Source organism: Drosophila ananassae, chromosome 2L (assembly GCF_017639315.1).
Source record: "Drosophila ananassae strain 14024-0371.13 chromosome 2L, ASM1763931v2, whole genome shotgun sequence".
Classification (NCBI taxonomy): Eukaryota; Metazoa; Arthropoda; class Insecta; order Diptera; family Drosophilidae; genus Drosophila; species Drosophila ananassae.
Genome location: NC_057927.1, coordinates 1,304,421 through 1,317,548, shown reverse-complemented (window position 1 = coordinate 1,317,548; position 13,128 = coordinate 1,304,421). Strand labels below are relative to the sequence as shown.

Below are 13,128 nucleotides of genomic sequence, written 5' to 3'. Positions count from 1 at the left end.
TTAAAGGCGTCATTCGAGGTCTAGATAGGAACAAAAGATACCTGCAATTGCATCTACACGGGAAAAAATATGATCAAAAATGATGCAACATGATTAAAACTAAAACAACCCGATATTATTTTTTGAAAAATGTTCATTTCCGACCTCATTATCAAGACTTAGTTTGAAAGCATGCGATTCTGCATCGTCTATTTTCCATGAAAATTCCACACGATTCGTTGCACTCACATCATTTTCTCCAAGTGCATCCACACTGCCTTTTTAAACGCTTACTTAACCAAGATTAGTATAAAAGCAACCGTGCAAATAGAGCGAAAGTATTATTCGCTTAGAAAAATTCAAGTAAAATTTCGGAATATGGCTGCAGCTCCCGAGTGGCTCACCCACGCTTATATCGAGCACGCCCTGCGCTGCCACTTCCAGGATGATGGGCTGGCGATAGCCAACCTGGAAATAAATCCTGCTCTGGGACCCGGGGAAAACTATGGAGGAGTGCTGACCCGGGCCCGAGTGACCTTTGCGCTTTCCAATCGAAACAAGACCGAGCAGCTTATAAACCTCATTGTTAAGACGGAAATCGATGACGATGAGCTGACCCAGGAACTAATGGCTCCCTACGACATTTACAATCGAGAAATGACCATCTACCAGGAAGTGCTTCCCAAAATCAAGGACCTTCTGGACGAGATCGGCGATGCGGAGAGGATTTTTCCCACTGCCATATATGTGGATCGGGAGCGAATGGCAATTATTTTTGAGGACTTGTCGGTGGAGGGCTACGTGATGGCGGATCGGGTGCGTCGACTTAACATAGAGCACACCCACCTAATACTGCGAAAGTTGGCCAAGTTCCACGCCGCTTCAGCGGTTTTGAACGAGCGCCAAAAGGGCAGTTTAGAAGGATTCGATCGGGGCTTCTTCAACCGCTATACAAACGCTTACAAAGGATACTTTGTGGGAGGCCTTCTGGCGGCTGCCAGGTGGATGAGCCAGGTGCCCAAGCTCGCGGAATACAGCAAGAAACTGTTTGCCCTGGCGCCCCACTACATGGACATCGGTCGCGAGTGCTTCGCCCCACAAGCTGGTCAGGTGAATGTCCTGGCCCATGGAGATGTATGGACCAACAACGTAATGTTCAAGTACGACCCTGAAACAGGCCGCCCCGTGGACGTACTGCTGATTGACTTTCAGTACTCCTTCTGGGGATCACCCTGCATCGATTTGCACCATTTCTTCAACACCTCCCTCAAGGAGCCCTTGCGCCGGGAGCAGCAGAGTAACCTGTTCCAGTTCTACCACAGTATCTTCAGTGAAACGCTGGAGAAGCTGGACTACCAAGAGAATCCTATTCCCAGTCTGCATAGTTTCAAGCTTCAAGTGGAGCAGAAACGATTCTTTGGTTAGTATTTGTGTCCTATGTTCATGAATCCCAACCTGTCAACATATTTGTTTTCCGATTTCAGCCATGCACTCGGCAGTTGTGGTGCAACCCGTGATGATCAGCCAAGATCCTACTGATGCCTGTTTCAATGCCCTAATGAATGACGACGAAAGGGGTATTCGATTCAAGAACCGCTTGTACCACAACCCCATCGTGCAACAAAACCTGCATGCCCTTGTACCGTACTTCGACCAGAAGGGCTTATTGGAAGTTGACCAGGCCTGTTGAGAACGATCCCGCGATCCTCTGTAGCCTTAACAGTCATATTGTACATATTTTGTTAGTTAGATCCTAATGCAATTAAATGTTTTGTTGTCAGCACAAGGTATCTTTGTGGAAATAAACTTTAAATATACAGCGTACATCGACTTCAAGGTGTTTAAGGTAAAAGATTAGCTTAAATAACAGCCGTAGCAGGAGCCTTTTTTAACAGAAGAAGGCAGATGAAAAACCTTTTTAACAGAAGAGAGCAAACACGGCTGTCTTTAAAAAAACCATGTCTTGACCGAAAATTTCATTTCATTGGAGAATTGGCCCAAAAGTAGGCAAAATCGGGTTTAGTTGGTTTTCTTCCTTATTATGAATCTGTGAAATTAAGGTCTCTGAAAACCATTATGTGCCCAAATGTATGCTATGCTTAGAAGTTACTAATTTTAATTATATTTATAAAGAAGGAGATAAATATTTGCAAATTTTAAATAAACTTTTATCTGGCATTGCAATTGTTGTCACGCCTTTGATGGGCTTGAAGATTTTCATCTTCTGGCACTTTCCGAAGTGAGGAATCCATGTGAAATGGAACAATGCACTTTGCACTAGAAGCTGTCAAAGCCCACAAGTGAACTACAATGAGTTCTATTAATGTCCCTCGTTTATTATGCAAACGAACAGATGGATTTGTGGGTGGAGAAGCTTATTAATTTTTAAAGGCGAGACGCTGAGAGCGATCATTTAGAGCCACGTCAGCGAGAGGCGGGAGATTTACGACGGGCACGCTTACATCACTTGATACACTCTTGATATATGGACACACCTACCATTTACTGGACCGGTCCCCGATCTTGCTGATTAAACGTAATCCGAGAACCCCTGTTATCTTAAACGCCAGAACTCTGAGCTGAATTCCTTTATCTATCCGGCTTTAGATACCCGCCACTCTCCGGCGGAGCCCCACGTAGGTACTACGTAGTTGTCTGAGTCGGACTGCTTTACGGCTACCATAATGTGGATCTGTCACCGTCACCGAGATTGCGCTGGTGCCAGAGGTATAAATTGAGCGGACCCCGGGAAAATTCATCCAGAAACAGAACCGGAACACATCTCGCATCATGGTGGAGCAGGGTAAAGTAGATTCCACGAAAGACTTCCATCCGGCGCCAGTTTGGCTCGATGAGGCCTACCTGGAACCTATCTTGAGAGTCCAGAAAAAGGACCCTGGACTGAGGATCACGGAGCTGGAGATCAAACCGGCAACCGCCAAGGGCGACAACTACGCAAGTGTAATGACCCGTGTGAAGGTTCTATATTTAAATGCCGGAGCCAAGACACCCGAAGTGGGGTACTACATTGTGAAAACCACCTACGAGAACGATCCGTTCGCTTCGGAGATTTTCTCCGGCTACCAAGTCAGCACCACCGAGATGCTCATGTACGACAAGATCCTGCCCCAGCTGAGTGCCCTTATTGAGGAAACCCGCCAGCCGGAGCAAGTCTTTGCCAAGACACTGCACGTGGACTACGAGCATGACGCCATTATCTTCGAAGACCTGGCTATTACCAAGCACGTCCTGGCCGATCGCCTGGCAGGACTCGACTTGGAGCACGCCAGGCTCAGTCTGCGCAAGTTGGCAAAGATGCACGCAGCGTCTGCCGCTCTGAACGAACGCCAGCCCGGTCTTCTCACCAAGCTGGATCATGGCATTTTTAACCGCCACACCAAAGGCTTCGCCCCTTTCTTCGAGAACTTGGTCGGTGTGGCAGCTGATTTTGCTGCAGAAACTCCAGAGCTAGGTGAGAACTATGCCCGGAAGCTGAGGGCTCTGCGGGAGAAAGTAATGGAGTATACGACCCGAGTCTATGATCCCCAGCCGGAGGGGTTCAACACCCTGGTGCACGGTGACTTCTGGGTGAACAACATGATGCTAGTGTACGGGGAGAAGAAGGAACCCCTGGACCTAAAACTGATCGATTTCCAGTTCTGCAGCTGGTCCCCTCCGGCGGTGGATCTGCACTACTTTTTCAATACGTCGCTGCAAAGGGAAGTGCGTTTCGAGCAGCAGGATGCCCTGATTCAGTATTACCACACGGTACTCGTGGAGACTCTCAAGGATCTTAAATTTGGAGGCTACACTCCCACTCTGAGGGACTTCGTGTTGCAGCTGGAGAAGGGAAAGTTCTTTGGTGAGTGCATAGCTTTGGGATCAGGGTTTAAGTTCTACGGACTAATTTGCGGGTTCGGAAGTATGCAGTAGAATATTAAATATACAAAACTTTGTTCCTTTAGTTGTACTTTGTTAGTATGTTTAACTAACATTTCACGCCTTTATTCTAACAGCCGTGACTGCCTCATTGACCTGCGCCGCTATATTGACGAATGGTGAGACCACTGATGCAGATTTCCATGCCCTGATGAAGGAGGATGAACGGGGCCGACGGTTCCGAAAGCTGTTGTACAACAACAAGTCGCTACGGGAGAATCTAAAATACTTGTTGCCACGTTTCGATCGAAGCGGCCTGCTGGAAGTTACCGACTGACAGGACAGATGCTGGATCTCGCAAATTGTTATCTTGTTTTAGAATATTTTAAAGAAATTGTAAATAAAAAAGACACCAAAAATAGTTTAAAAAGTGTTTTCAATCCCTTTTATTTTTATATACTGCGTATTATTAGTAATTTATGTAATGTACATACAATATATTGATTTGAAATGAGGTTTTTTAAATTTTCACTCAGTTAAAATTCAGAAAAGTAACGTCAAAAAAAGGTTTTTTAGCACGTGTTTCTAAAAATTAACTGTCATGCCAACTATATAAACATAGCTCTAAGATATAAACTCATTGTTTATTTTTGTGCTTATCAGAAAATATGTGAGGGCCCTGTGTGAGGGCTCTATTTTTTACAGCTTTACCCAATTTTCGCGACTTTTCGAAGTGTTATCTTTCCCGACGAGTATTGTGCCTTCTATTCTGATTTCACAATGGGTGAGGGCCTGTAATTGGTATCAGCTGGAACCTTAGTAGTGTTTGCTTAAAAATTAACAACTTGGCGTTGAATTGAACAATTAACTGATACACCTAGTTATCAGGTGGGAACAACACCGTCTTCATTGAATGGTCAGTTATGGCTCTAATCAATTGAAACGGTAAAGGATAAGGTTCAATAAAATCAACTGTTGTCAATGCAATTTTGATTATTTCAAGTTGAACAGCAAATCACTGAGAACCCTAAATGGTAAAGTTTTAAAAGAAACAACCCATATATTCACTTGAGCTACAGACTTTATTTATACTTGCATACAATTACTTAGAATATATAAAAACTTATGGACATCACATTTCATCGAGCAGTCCGAGGTGGTCTAGGAAGGGAAGGGTAATGCGCAGTTTTCTTTTTACAGCCTCTGATTCATAGACCGAATCCTTAAAGCGGATTCCGCTCTCGGAATTGGACAGGCACTGCTCCAGAGAAGGCTCCTCGGCACCTTCGTACTGCATCACAGGCTCGAAGATCAAGGAACAGAAAACAGCTGGAAATAATTAAAATAAATTGTCAATCTGTAGCTACATAAAAATTAAAAATATGTGTCACTCACCATAGAAACCTTTTGTGCGGAACTGTAGCTGGAACTCAAACAGGCTGGGAATATGACCAGCGAACTTGAGCTTCCTTAAGGCCTCCACCAGCCTGTAGTAATAAAACTGTACCAGTTCCGGCTGATTCTCCAATCGGAGGTTGTCCTGCACAGAGGTGGAGAAGAAGTAGTGCAGATCAATGGCCGGGGAGTTCCAGACACTGAACTGGAAGTCGATTAGGACCGCGTTGGTGGGATGACCCATTTCGTCGTACTGGAACATAAAGTTGTTAATCCATAGGTCGCCATGCGCCAGGGTCAAAAAGTCCCCTGGATTAATGGAGGTGGTGCGCTCGCCATAGTCCATCAGATGCTTCACCAGCCGATCTAGCTTGGCCTGGTACTTCTCGCGCATCTCCTCGTCATCGTTAAGAGATCGGGACAGGGCCTCCATCAAATTGGTCATGATGGGTCCGTAGGCCCTGGTATGCTGATTAAAGAATCCTCGGTCGTAGTTCCGCTCGAAGATTCCGGGCTGGCGCTCGGCGAGCACCGCCCCGGCCGCATGGAAACTGGCCATCTTTTCCAGCATCAGATGGGTGTGCTCCAGGTCGAGTTTCTTTTTTCGAGAAGCCATCTTGTAGTGCTCCAGCGCCAAATCCTCAAAGATTATAGAGTTCCTTGATCTATCCACGTTGATGGTACCAGCGAAGAATTTCCTTGAATCCTTAAGCTCATTCCTGAGAAGATCCGTCATCTGGGGCAGCACCTTCTCGTACATATCCATCTCACGAGTATAGACACCATAGTGCTTCAAGACGTCTGCGGCCGGATCCTTGTTGGCGAAAGTCGTCTTCACTAGGAAGGTGGTGGACTCCTTCTCCTCGGCCTGCTTCGAGTCCTCCTTGGTGGCAAACTCGACATTGATGCGAGTCAGAACGCTGCCAAAGTTCTCTCCCTTGCCAATGGCAGGGCTGCTGTTCAGTTTCTCCAGACGAAGAGACTTTTTCTGGAAGAAGGAGCGCAGCTTATCCTGGACGCAGTCCGTGGTGAGCCAAGCTGGCGCTGGATGGATTTTGTGGCTGCTTTCCTTAGGCATGGTGATTAGTTTCTGTGGCTTGTTCCCCTGATGGCTCGGTTTTTATAGGTCCCAGGGTTCGTAGAGTATAGCATATAGTATAATATATCGCGTCTGGCTCCGGCGCTTGTTTGCCAATCGCCAACACTCGAACTACTTGCCGGTCTAGCCGCGAATCCACGTGTTTATTGCGTTGCACTTCCTATTTTATGACTTGACCTAGTCCAATACTGCAAGAGTTAAATACTGCGTATTTGACTAGCCCAGCAACTAGGATTCTATAGGGGAGAGCAGCTGGAAGATTGCTGGTTTACTCTACCACACTCGAACCTCAAAATAGACTAGCTGCTATTATTTCGAATCAAATAAAAGCCACTCTTGCCCGAAACACCTCCCATACCCTTTCCATACCTCTACGGCTCACAGGCCCATTCAGATAGTGTTAAGGGCATTTCCTAGAACTGTCGGCTTTCTTATTTGCTAAATAAATACAAATATTTACCAAAGACTGCGAAAACAATTGAACCAATTTTACAACAATGTAAATACGCAATTAGCACGATAAAAAGAATAGGCTTATATAGTATAAAACCCTGTATTTTTAGAGTAAGGAATCTTTGTTAAACTTCAAGCTCGATTATTCTAACGCCACATCCATTTACATAATATTTTTCAAACCTCATATGTAAAAATTTTTAAAATAAAGGATTAAAACTTTAGTCCTTGTTTCCTCCGACTAATAGTGGAGATAATCTCTAAGGGTGGACATAGGGTAAAAGGAAAAAAACAACTATGTAGCAGAAATTACTATTAGGAAGGATACATCATAAGGTGTCCTTTCACTTTCTAAACACAATTCACTTAAGGGGACTTCTTTAACTCCCCAGGGGCTAAGTACTACCCAGCAAAACGCAGATATTTTCAATTGAAAATTATTATTTCAATGTAAAGGCCTGTGGTTTCTATTTTATTTATTTTCAAGTATTTAATACAAGTACGCTAATCATATTATTCCTCATGTACGATAATAAGTACTAGTCAGGTTTTTCAAAGGAATTTTGTTTGCTTTTGGACCAAACTTGTTTAATCGGTTTAATTAGTTTAATGGGACACTCCAAGAAATTTTACATTTCATCCAGCAAGCCTAATTGATCCAAAAACGGCAGGACGAGAGGCAGCTTATCCTGAATGTGCTGTGCCTCGTATACAGAGTTTCGGAACCGTAGACCACTTTCGGAATCAGATAAACCCTGTTCGATGGAAGCCTTTTCCTTGCCAGTATAAAGCATGCAGGGCTCGAAAATCAGTGAGGAAAATACGGCTAAAATCATAAAGAAAAAATTATAATTGTCAGATTTAAAAATAATATATTACAAACCATAAAACGCCCTATTCTGGAATTGCTTTTGGAAGTCAAACAAACTCGGGATATGGGCGGAATAGTTGAGCATCGTGAGGTAGTCCTTTAGCTTGTAGTAATAAAACTGGACCAACTCAGGCTGCCGATTCCAGCGAAGATTTTCTTGAATGGCTGTGGAGAACAAGTAGTGCAGATCAATGGCTGGAGAATTCCAGACGCTGAATTGAAAGTCAATTAGGATGACGTTGTTGGGATGCCCTTGTTCGTCATACTGGAACATCACATTCGTAGTCCAAAGGTCACCATGACATAGAGTAACAAAGTCATTTGGGTTTACTGATGTCGATTTCTCTCCGTAATCCATTACATGATCTATCAGGTGATTTATCTTGGCCTGGTAACGCTGCTTCAGGTCCGGATTAAGCTCCAGGGAGCGCGACAGAGCCTGCAGGAGATTTTTCATTGTGGTTTCATAGCCACGGGTGTGTTTATTAAAAAAGCCACGATCGTAGTTCCTCTCAAAGATCCCTGGTCTGCGCTCGGCCAAAACGGCAGCTGCTGCATGAAAGGTGGCCAGCCTATCCAGGAGAAGGTGAGTGTGCTTCAAATCCAACTTGTCCAGGCGAGAGACCACCTTGTACTGTTCCAGCGAGAGGTCCTCAAAGATGATGCAGTTCTTTTCCCGATCCACACTGACGGTCCCGGCGAACAACTTCTTGGAGTCGCCAAGTTCCTTTTGCACCAATTCCGCCAGATAGGGCAGGATCTTCTCATACATATCCATTTCCCTGGTGTAGATTCCATAGTCGGAGAGCAGATCTGAAGCAGGATCTTTGTCGGAGAATGTGGATTTCGCCAGGAATGTAATGGTATTCTTTTTCGCCGAATCCTTGGTGGAGAACTCAACCTTGATGCGGTTCATCACACTCGCATAGTTCTCACCCTTGGGCACTGCTGGTCTGATCTCCAGTTTATCCAGTTCGAGGGACTCATTTTTGAAATAAAGACGCAGCTTTTGCTCCAGCCAGTTTTTTGTAAGCCACACTGGCTCCGACGATGCTTCCACTGCCATTTCCACCTCCTATCTGGTGCCAATATGCATTATTTGTGAATTTTTTTCTTGAAGGGGGAAGCTTTTATAAAATTGCAAGGGGTTTTTACAATCAAAATAAATTAAACTAGATACTGCTAGTTAATGCCAGTGCATTAAATTGCACCAAATCTAAGGCAAATATCTGATGTACCGAGTCAACAGCCCCAGACTGCCTTGACTTTTATAAATCAACTACTCTTCGTACTAATTAGTCTAGTAATCATCATTTAGACTCACTGCTTCTTAAAATTATCTTTTTCAGTATGTCGGTGATTAAGAAAATAACAGTTCTAGATAAAAATTTTAATGTACTGCGAAAGTTAAGTTTAATATGGACCCAAACTACCCAAACTCTTTTAAGCTCTCTTATTACTTTTTTGTGTCTTTTAAAACAAATTTAAATTAAAATAATCCTCTACCCCCGAACATGTAAAATCAAATGATATCGTTAATTTTTTAAATGATAACATATATAATTTAATATAAAATTTCACATATATATAATCCCAAATCAATTTTAACTAGTTAGAAAACAGATTTCACATTTCATCTAATAAACCCAACTGATCAAGGAAGGGAAGCGTATCTTTCATTTTCTCCAGAATCTCCGGTGCCTGATAAACCGAATCCTTGAACCGAATTCCCTTTTCCGAAGTGGACAGAATCTGTTCCATGGACGCCTCCTCCTTGCCATTATACACCATAGTTGGCTCGAAGATCAGCGAGGAAAAAACGGCTGAAAAGTAAAGCTTATTAAAGCCTGAGATACCATACAAGTGGAAAGGCCTTTACTCACCATAGAAGGCTCTGGCTCTAAATTGTTGTTGGAACTCAAATAAACTGGGAACTTGACCGGAGTACTTGACTTTTTTCAAGGCCTCCACCAGCTTGTAGAAGTAGAATTGCACCAACTCGGCCTGTTTCTCTAGGCGCAGGTTTTCATGTATCGAGGTGGAGAAGAAGTAGTGAAGATCGATGGCTGGGGAGTTCCACACACTAAACTGAAAGTCGATAAAGATGGAGTTAGTTGGATGTCCCTGGTCATCGTGCTGGAACATCAAATTAGTGGTCCAAAGATCACCGTGGCAAAGGGTTACGAAGTCCCCTGGGCTTATAGAAGTCGACCGTTCCCCGTAGTCCATTACAAACTCCACAAGGCGATCAATTTTGGCCTGGTAACGCTCCTTCAGATCGCGATCTAATTCCAGGGACCGGGATAGAGCCTGCAACAAATTCCTCATTATGGGCTGATAGCCTCGGACGAATTTATTGAAGAAACCACGATCGTAGTCCTTTTCAAAGATTCCCGGCTGTCGACTTGCAAGAGCAGCAGCCGCCGCATGGAAACTAGCCAGTTTTTCTAACGCCAGATGAGTGTGCACCAGGTCCAGCTTTTTGAGACGGCAGACTACCTTGTAGTTCTCCAGCGACAGATCCTCAAAGATAATCGAGTCTCTCTCGCGATCCACGTTGACAGTGCCGGCGAAAAGCTTTCTCGGATCGTTGAGATCCGACCTAATAATATGCGCCAGCTGAGGCAGAATCTTCTCGTACATATCCATCTCGCGGGTGTAGATGCCATAGTGAACCAGAACGTGGGCGGCTGGATCCTTGTCGGCGAACGTAGTCTTCAACAGGAAGTTGGTAGAAAGCTTGCCCTTCGAACCCTTTGTGGTGTACTCCACATTGATTCGAGTCATCACACTGGCATAGTTCTCACCATTGGGAATGGCTGGCTTGACCTCCAAATTCTCTAGGTCGAGCGACTGGTCCTTAAAGTACGCGCGCAGCTTCTCTTGGACGTATTCACGGGTGAGCCATTTCGGCGCCGGGTGGGAGCTCTCATCTGGCATGGCGATCTTGATCCACTAGGGGTTTCTGATTGTGATATCTGTTAGGCAGGGGCGCAGCTCTTATATATGAGTTACGAAGGGGTACGCGGTGATAATAATGATCTCGCGTCAAGTTGCTTCGTCATGGACGGCAATTGAATAATTTCCTTATATGGGTAAAATTCTCAAGATAATACCCGGCATCTATCTCAGTTACTTATATGACCTAGGAAAATTAATCTTGGCGGAGCCAAGGGGCCAACCCATTAAAAGATATTTTCTTCAGATAAAAGCCAACAACTGGTTATTGTAAAAAAGTAAAAGAAATATTATTATAACTAACAAGTGACTAAAGAGCTGCGAAACATTTACATATGAACAAGAAGCATCTCTTTCAAGATACGTCTAGAATTTTAATAAAAACGTGACGACAGAATAATGGCGACATTGTTTGTCTGGGATTTCATTAGATTGACCCACCTTTCATTTGGATTTTTTAGTTCTTATATTTTTTTTCTTGAAAAATAAGCTGAATGCTTAAGATGACGTATTAGATATTTTTCTGTTTTATTTAAAAGATACATATCACTACGTTGAATTTGCTCTAGAAATCCCAACCGGCATACTCCTTTACCACATCCTTATTGTCCTTGCGATGGCGATGCACAGCACTGGCTTCTCCCTTCGCCACGCACTTCTTGCGTTGCTCCCGTTTCTCTTTAATGTCCATATTGCGTCTTATACGGTCGGTGATCACGGATTGAGCAATGGTGCTTGTTGTGGTGGAGTAGGAACGTTGGCTCCGTGCATCATTCAACAGCTGCTCGACCATTTTGAGGCGGTACATGCGAGAATTGGGGTCCAAGTCCACCAATTCGGGAACTTCGTCGGTATCCAGATCGTTGGAACTTATAGATTTGGATTCATCTAAAATAGCGGAATCAGATGCAAGTGGTTCCCCCGCCTCTGGGATTGCTTTGTTTTCTATACCTTCGCTCTTTTGAGGTAATGTCTGATCTGTATCTTCCGTCTTTGGAGGTAATGTCTGATCGGGAACCTCGGGACCCACTGCAAGATTGCCCAAATACTGAGTGCACGATTCTATATAGCGACGCACCGCTTCATCAGATTTCTGTGTTCGCTTGTTCTCGCTGTAGAAAACTTCGTTTTCCACCTGGCGGCGGCACTCGTCTATTTCTGCATCAGCAGCAGCGGGAACAAGTTCGGGCGGTTCCTGTGCCTCATCAGCCTCCTCATCTTCGTTCTCATTTTGTTCGACCATGCCATACTCTTGCAGTAGATCTTGCTCCATTTCCTTTGTAAAACCGTAGCCAGTGCAATGGACTTCAGCATCCAAATCATCTTCGCGCACCAGGTCACTAAACTTTGGGTAATCTTCGCTTTCGTAGCCAAACTTTCGACGGAACATTTCTCGCACACAAGTGACATCTCGTTCAAAGAAGCTAATGGTTAAAAAAAGATAATTAAAGAGTATATTCGAAAGATACCGACAACACCTACAATTCAGCATTCTCATGCGAGGTAGACATCATTTGTGGAAAATCAATCAAGATTGGTTTCCCGGCATCCGTAAGCATTAAATTGAACTCATTGAAATCGCCATGAATGACGCCTGAATTCCCCAGGCGGACAATTAGATTCATAAGGTCATCGTAGACCTGTGGAGCGTCTAAAACCTCGTGAACTTGGGTCCTTTCGAAGAATTATAACATAAGATCAGTAATTAGGCGCAAATAATACAAATCTTACATAGGCCATCCGTTAACGAGTTCCATAAGTACGCAATGCCGGTTGAAATCGATGGGTTTGGGAACTGGGAATCCGCGGTCATACAATGCGGACATGTAGGCAAACTCACGGGTGGCCGAGATGCGAGACAAATACAGCCAGGAAGCTTTGTGCCGACGACCATGGTAGTCACGCTTGGACTTCACATTCCTGAAGCAAGTTCGCCCCAGACGATGAAGTTTTAGGCAAATGGGAGTGCCTTCCTCATCGGCCACCACGTAGATGTTGGATTCCTTGCCAATGCCAATCTGGTTGCCAAAGGAACTGACAGATCCCCTCAAGGTGAGCGATTTAAGGGCCAGATAATCGTAGCCGGTGTTGGTTAGCCGGTAGCCATCATCTGCGTCAGATTTAACTTAATTTATTGGGATCTTTTCATGGCTAGGCTACTTACATTTTTTGCCCCTCTCGTAGGAAAGAAGTTTGTGCTTGCACAGTTCCTTGAGCAGTTTGTGGACTCCACCTGTCTTGAGATTGGCAATGGCAGCTGCGAGCGGGCCTGGCACCAATTCGTGGTTTTTCATGCCCATCTCGATGGCTGTAAGGACCCGAAAATCCTCCTTGGAAAGGTATCTGAGCACCGTCACGTTGAGTTTTCCCATATTTTAGCTGTTTCTGCGTTTTGGGAAATGTTTTCGTTTTACACGTGCGGAAGAAAGAGAGATGAAACAAAACAATGGTGTTATCGATAGGTTTCTTTTATTCGCCGAACACCATTCGGGAT

At 44.3% G+C, this 13,128-nt stretch overlaps 6 protein-coding genes across 6 annotated transcripts; 2 read left to right on the top strand and 4 right to left on the bottom strand.

Annotated features, from left to right (window-relative positions):
• Nucleotides 1-306: 306 nt before the first annotated feature.
• LOC6500213 lies at nt 307-1,803 on the top strand. The gene is made up of 2 exons (XM_001952980.4): nt 307-1,399; nt 1,464-1,803. The coding sequence occupies exons 1-2, from the start codon at nt 358-360 to the stop codon at nt 1,667-1,669; spliced, it is 1,248 nt and encodes a 415-aa protein (XP_001953015.1). The 5' UTR covers nt 307-357; the 3' UTR covers nt 1,670-1,803.
• Nucleotides 1,804-2,410: 607 nt separating this feature from the next.
• Nucleotides 2,411-4,279, top strand: LOC6500214. The gene is made up of 2 exons (XM_001952979.4): nt 2,411-3,841; nt 3,996-4,279. Exons 1-2 carry the CDS (start codon nt 2,770-2,772, stop codon nt 4,193-4,195), a joined length of 1,272 nt encoding a protein of 423 aa, XP_001953014.1. The 5' UTR covers nt 2,411-2,769; the 3' UTR covers nt 4,196-4,279.
• Nucleotides 4,280-4,921: 642 nt separating this feature from the next.
• On the bottom strand, nt 4,922-6,347 carry LOC6500346. The gene is made up of 2 exons (XM_001952978.4): nt 5,254-6,347; nt 4,922-5,187 (listed from the first exon to the last, which is right to left on the bottom strand). The coding sequence occupies exons 1-2, from the start codon at nt 6,329-6,331 to the stop codon at nt 4,991-4,993; spliced, it is 1,275 nt and encodes a 424-aa protein (XP_001953013.1). The 5' UTR covers nt 6,332-6,347; the 3' UTR covers nt 4,922-4,990.
• An 895-nt stretch (nt 6,348-7,242) lies between these two features.
• LOC6500345 lies at nt 7,243-8,767 on the bottom strand. The gene is made up of 2 exons (XM_001952977.4): nt 7,689-8,767; nt 7,243-7,631 (listed from the first exon to the last, which is right to left on the bottom strand). Exons 1-2 carry the CDS (start codon nt 8,740-8,742, stop codon nt 7,435-7,437), a joined length of 1,251 nt encoding a protein of 416 aa, XP_001953012.1. The 5' UTR covers nt 8,743-8,767; the 3' UTR covers nt 7,243-7,434.
• A 368-nt stretch (nt 8,768-9,135) lies between these two features.
• LOC6500344 lies at nt 9,136-10,669 on the bottom strand. The gene is made up of 2 exons (XM_001952976.4): nt 9,560-10,669; nt 9,136-9,499 (listed from the first exon to the last, which is right to left on the bottom strand). The coding sequence occupies exons 1-2, from the start codon at nt 10,614-10,616 to the stop codon at nt 9,303-9,305; spliced, it is 1,254 nt and encodes a 417-aa protein (XP_001953011.1). The 5' UTR covers nt 10,617-10,669; the 3' UTR covers nt 9,136-9,302.
• Nucleotides 10,670-11,132: 463 nt separating this feature from the next.
• LOC6500343 (serine/threonine-protein kinase rio2) lies at nt 11,133-13,085 on the bottom strand. The gene is made up of 4 exons (XM_001952975.4): nt 12,799-13,085; nt 12,366-12,744; nt 12,117-12,308; nt 11,133-12,058 (listed from the first exon to the last, which is right to left on the bottom strand). The coding sequence occupies exons 1-4, from the start codon at nt 13,004-13,006 to the stop codon at nt 11,200-11,202; spliced, it is 1,638 nt and encodes a 545-aa protein (XP_001953010.2). The 5' UTR covers nt 13,007-13,085; the 3' UTR covers nt 11,133-11,199.
• Between the last annotated feature and the right edge of the window lie 43 nt (nt 13,086-13,128).

Excerpts from the sequence above, each read along its gene's own strand:
- LOC6500213 (XM_001952980.4), top strand. The coding sequence starts at position 358 with ATGGCTGCAGCTCCCGAGTGGCTCACCCACGCTTATATCGAGCACGCC. Across the intron at positions 1,400-1,463 it reads GGAGCAGAAACGATTCTTTG|CCATGCACTCGGCAGTTGTG; the intron begins GTTAGTATTTGT and ends TTCCGATTTCAG.
- LOC6500214 (XM_001952979.4), top strand. The coding sequence starts at position 2,770 with ATGGTGGAGCAGGGTAAAGTAGATTCCACGAAAGACTTCCATCCGGCG. Across the intron at positions 3,842-3,995 it reads GGAGAAGGGAAAGTTCTTTG|CCGTGACTGCCTCATTGACC; the intron begins GTGAGTGCATAG and ends TTATTCTAACAG.
- LOC6500346 (XM_001952978.4), bottom strand. The coding sequence starts at position 6,331 with ATGCCTAAGGAAAGCAGCCACAAAATCCATCCAGCGCCAGCTTGGCTC. Across the intron at positions 5,188-5,253 it reads CCGCACAAAAGGTTTCTATG|CTGTTTTCTGTTCCTTGATC; the intron begins GTGAGTGACACA and ends AATTATTTCCAG.
- LOC6500345 (XM_001952977.4), bottom strand. The coding sequence starts at position 8,742 with ATGGCAGTGGAAGCATCGTCGGAGCCAGTGTGGCTTACAAAAAACTGG. Across the intron at positions 7,632-7,688 it reads CCAGAATAGGGCGTTTTATG|CCGTATTTTCCTCACTGATT; the intron begins GTTTGTAATATA and ends TTATGATTTTAG.
- LOC6500344 (XM_001952976.4), bottom strand. The coding sequence starts at position 10,616 with ATGCCAGATGAGAGCTCCCACCCGGCGCCGAAATGGCTCACCCGTGAA. Across the intron at positions 9,500-9,559 it reads TAGAGCCAGAGCCTTCTATG|CCGTTTTTTCCTCGCTGATC; the intron begins GTGAGTAAAGGC and ends TTTACTTTTCAG.
- LOC6500343 (XM_001952975.4), bottom strand. The coding sequence starts at position 13,006 with ATGGGAAAACTCAACGTGACGGTGCTCAGATACCTTTCCAAGGAGGAT. Across the intron at positions 12,745-12,798 it reads CTACGAGAGGGGCAAAAAAT|ATGATGGCTACCGGCTAACC; the intron begins GTAAGTAGCCTA and ends AATCTGACGCAG. Across the intron at positions 12,309-12,365 it reads CTCGTTAACGGATGGCCTAT|GACCCAAGTTCACGAGGTTT; the intron begins GTAAGATTTGTA and ends ATTCTTCGAAAG.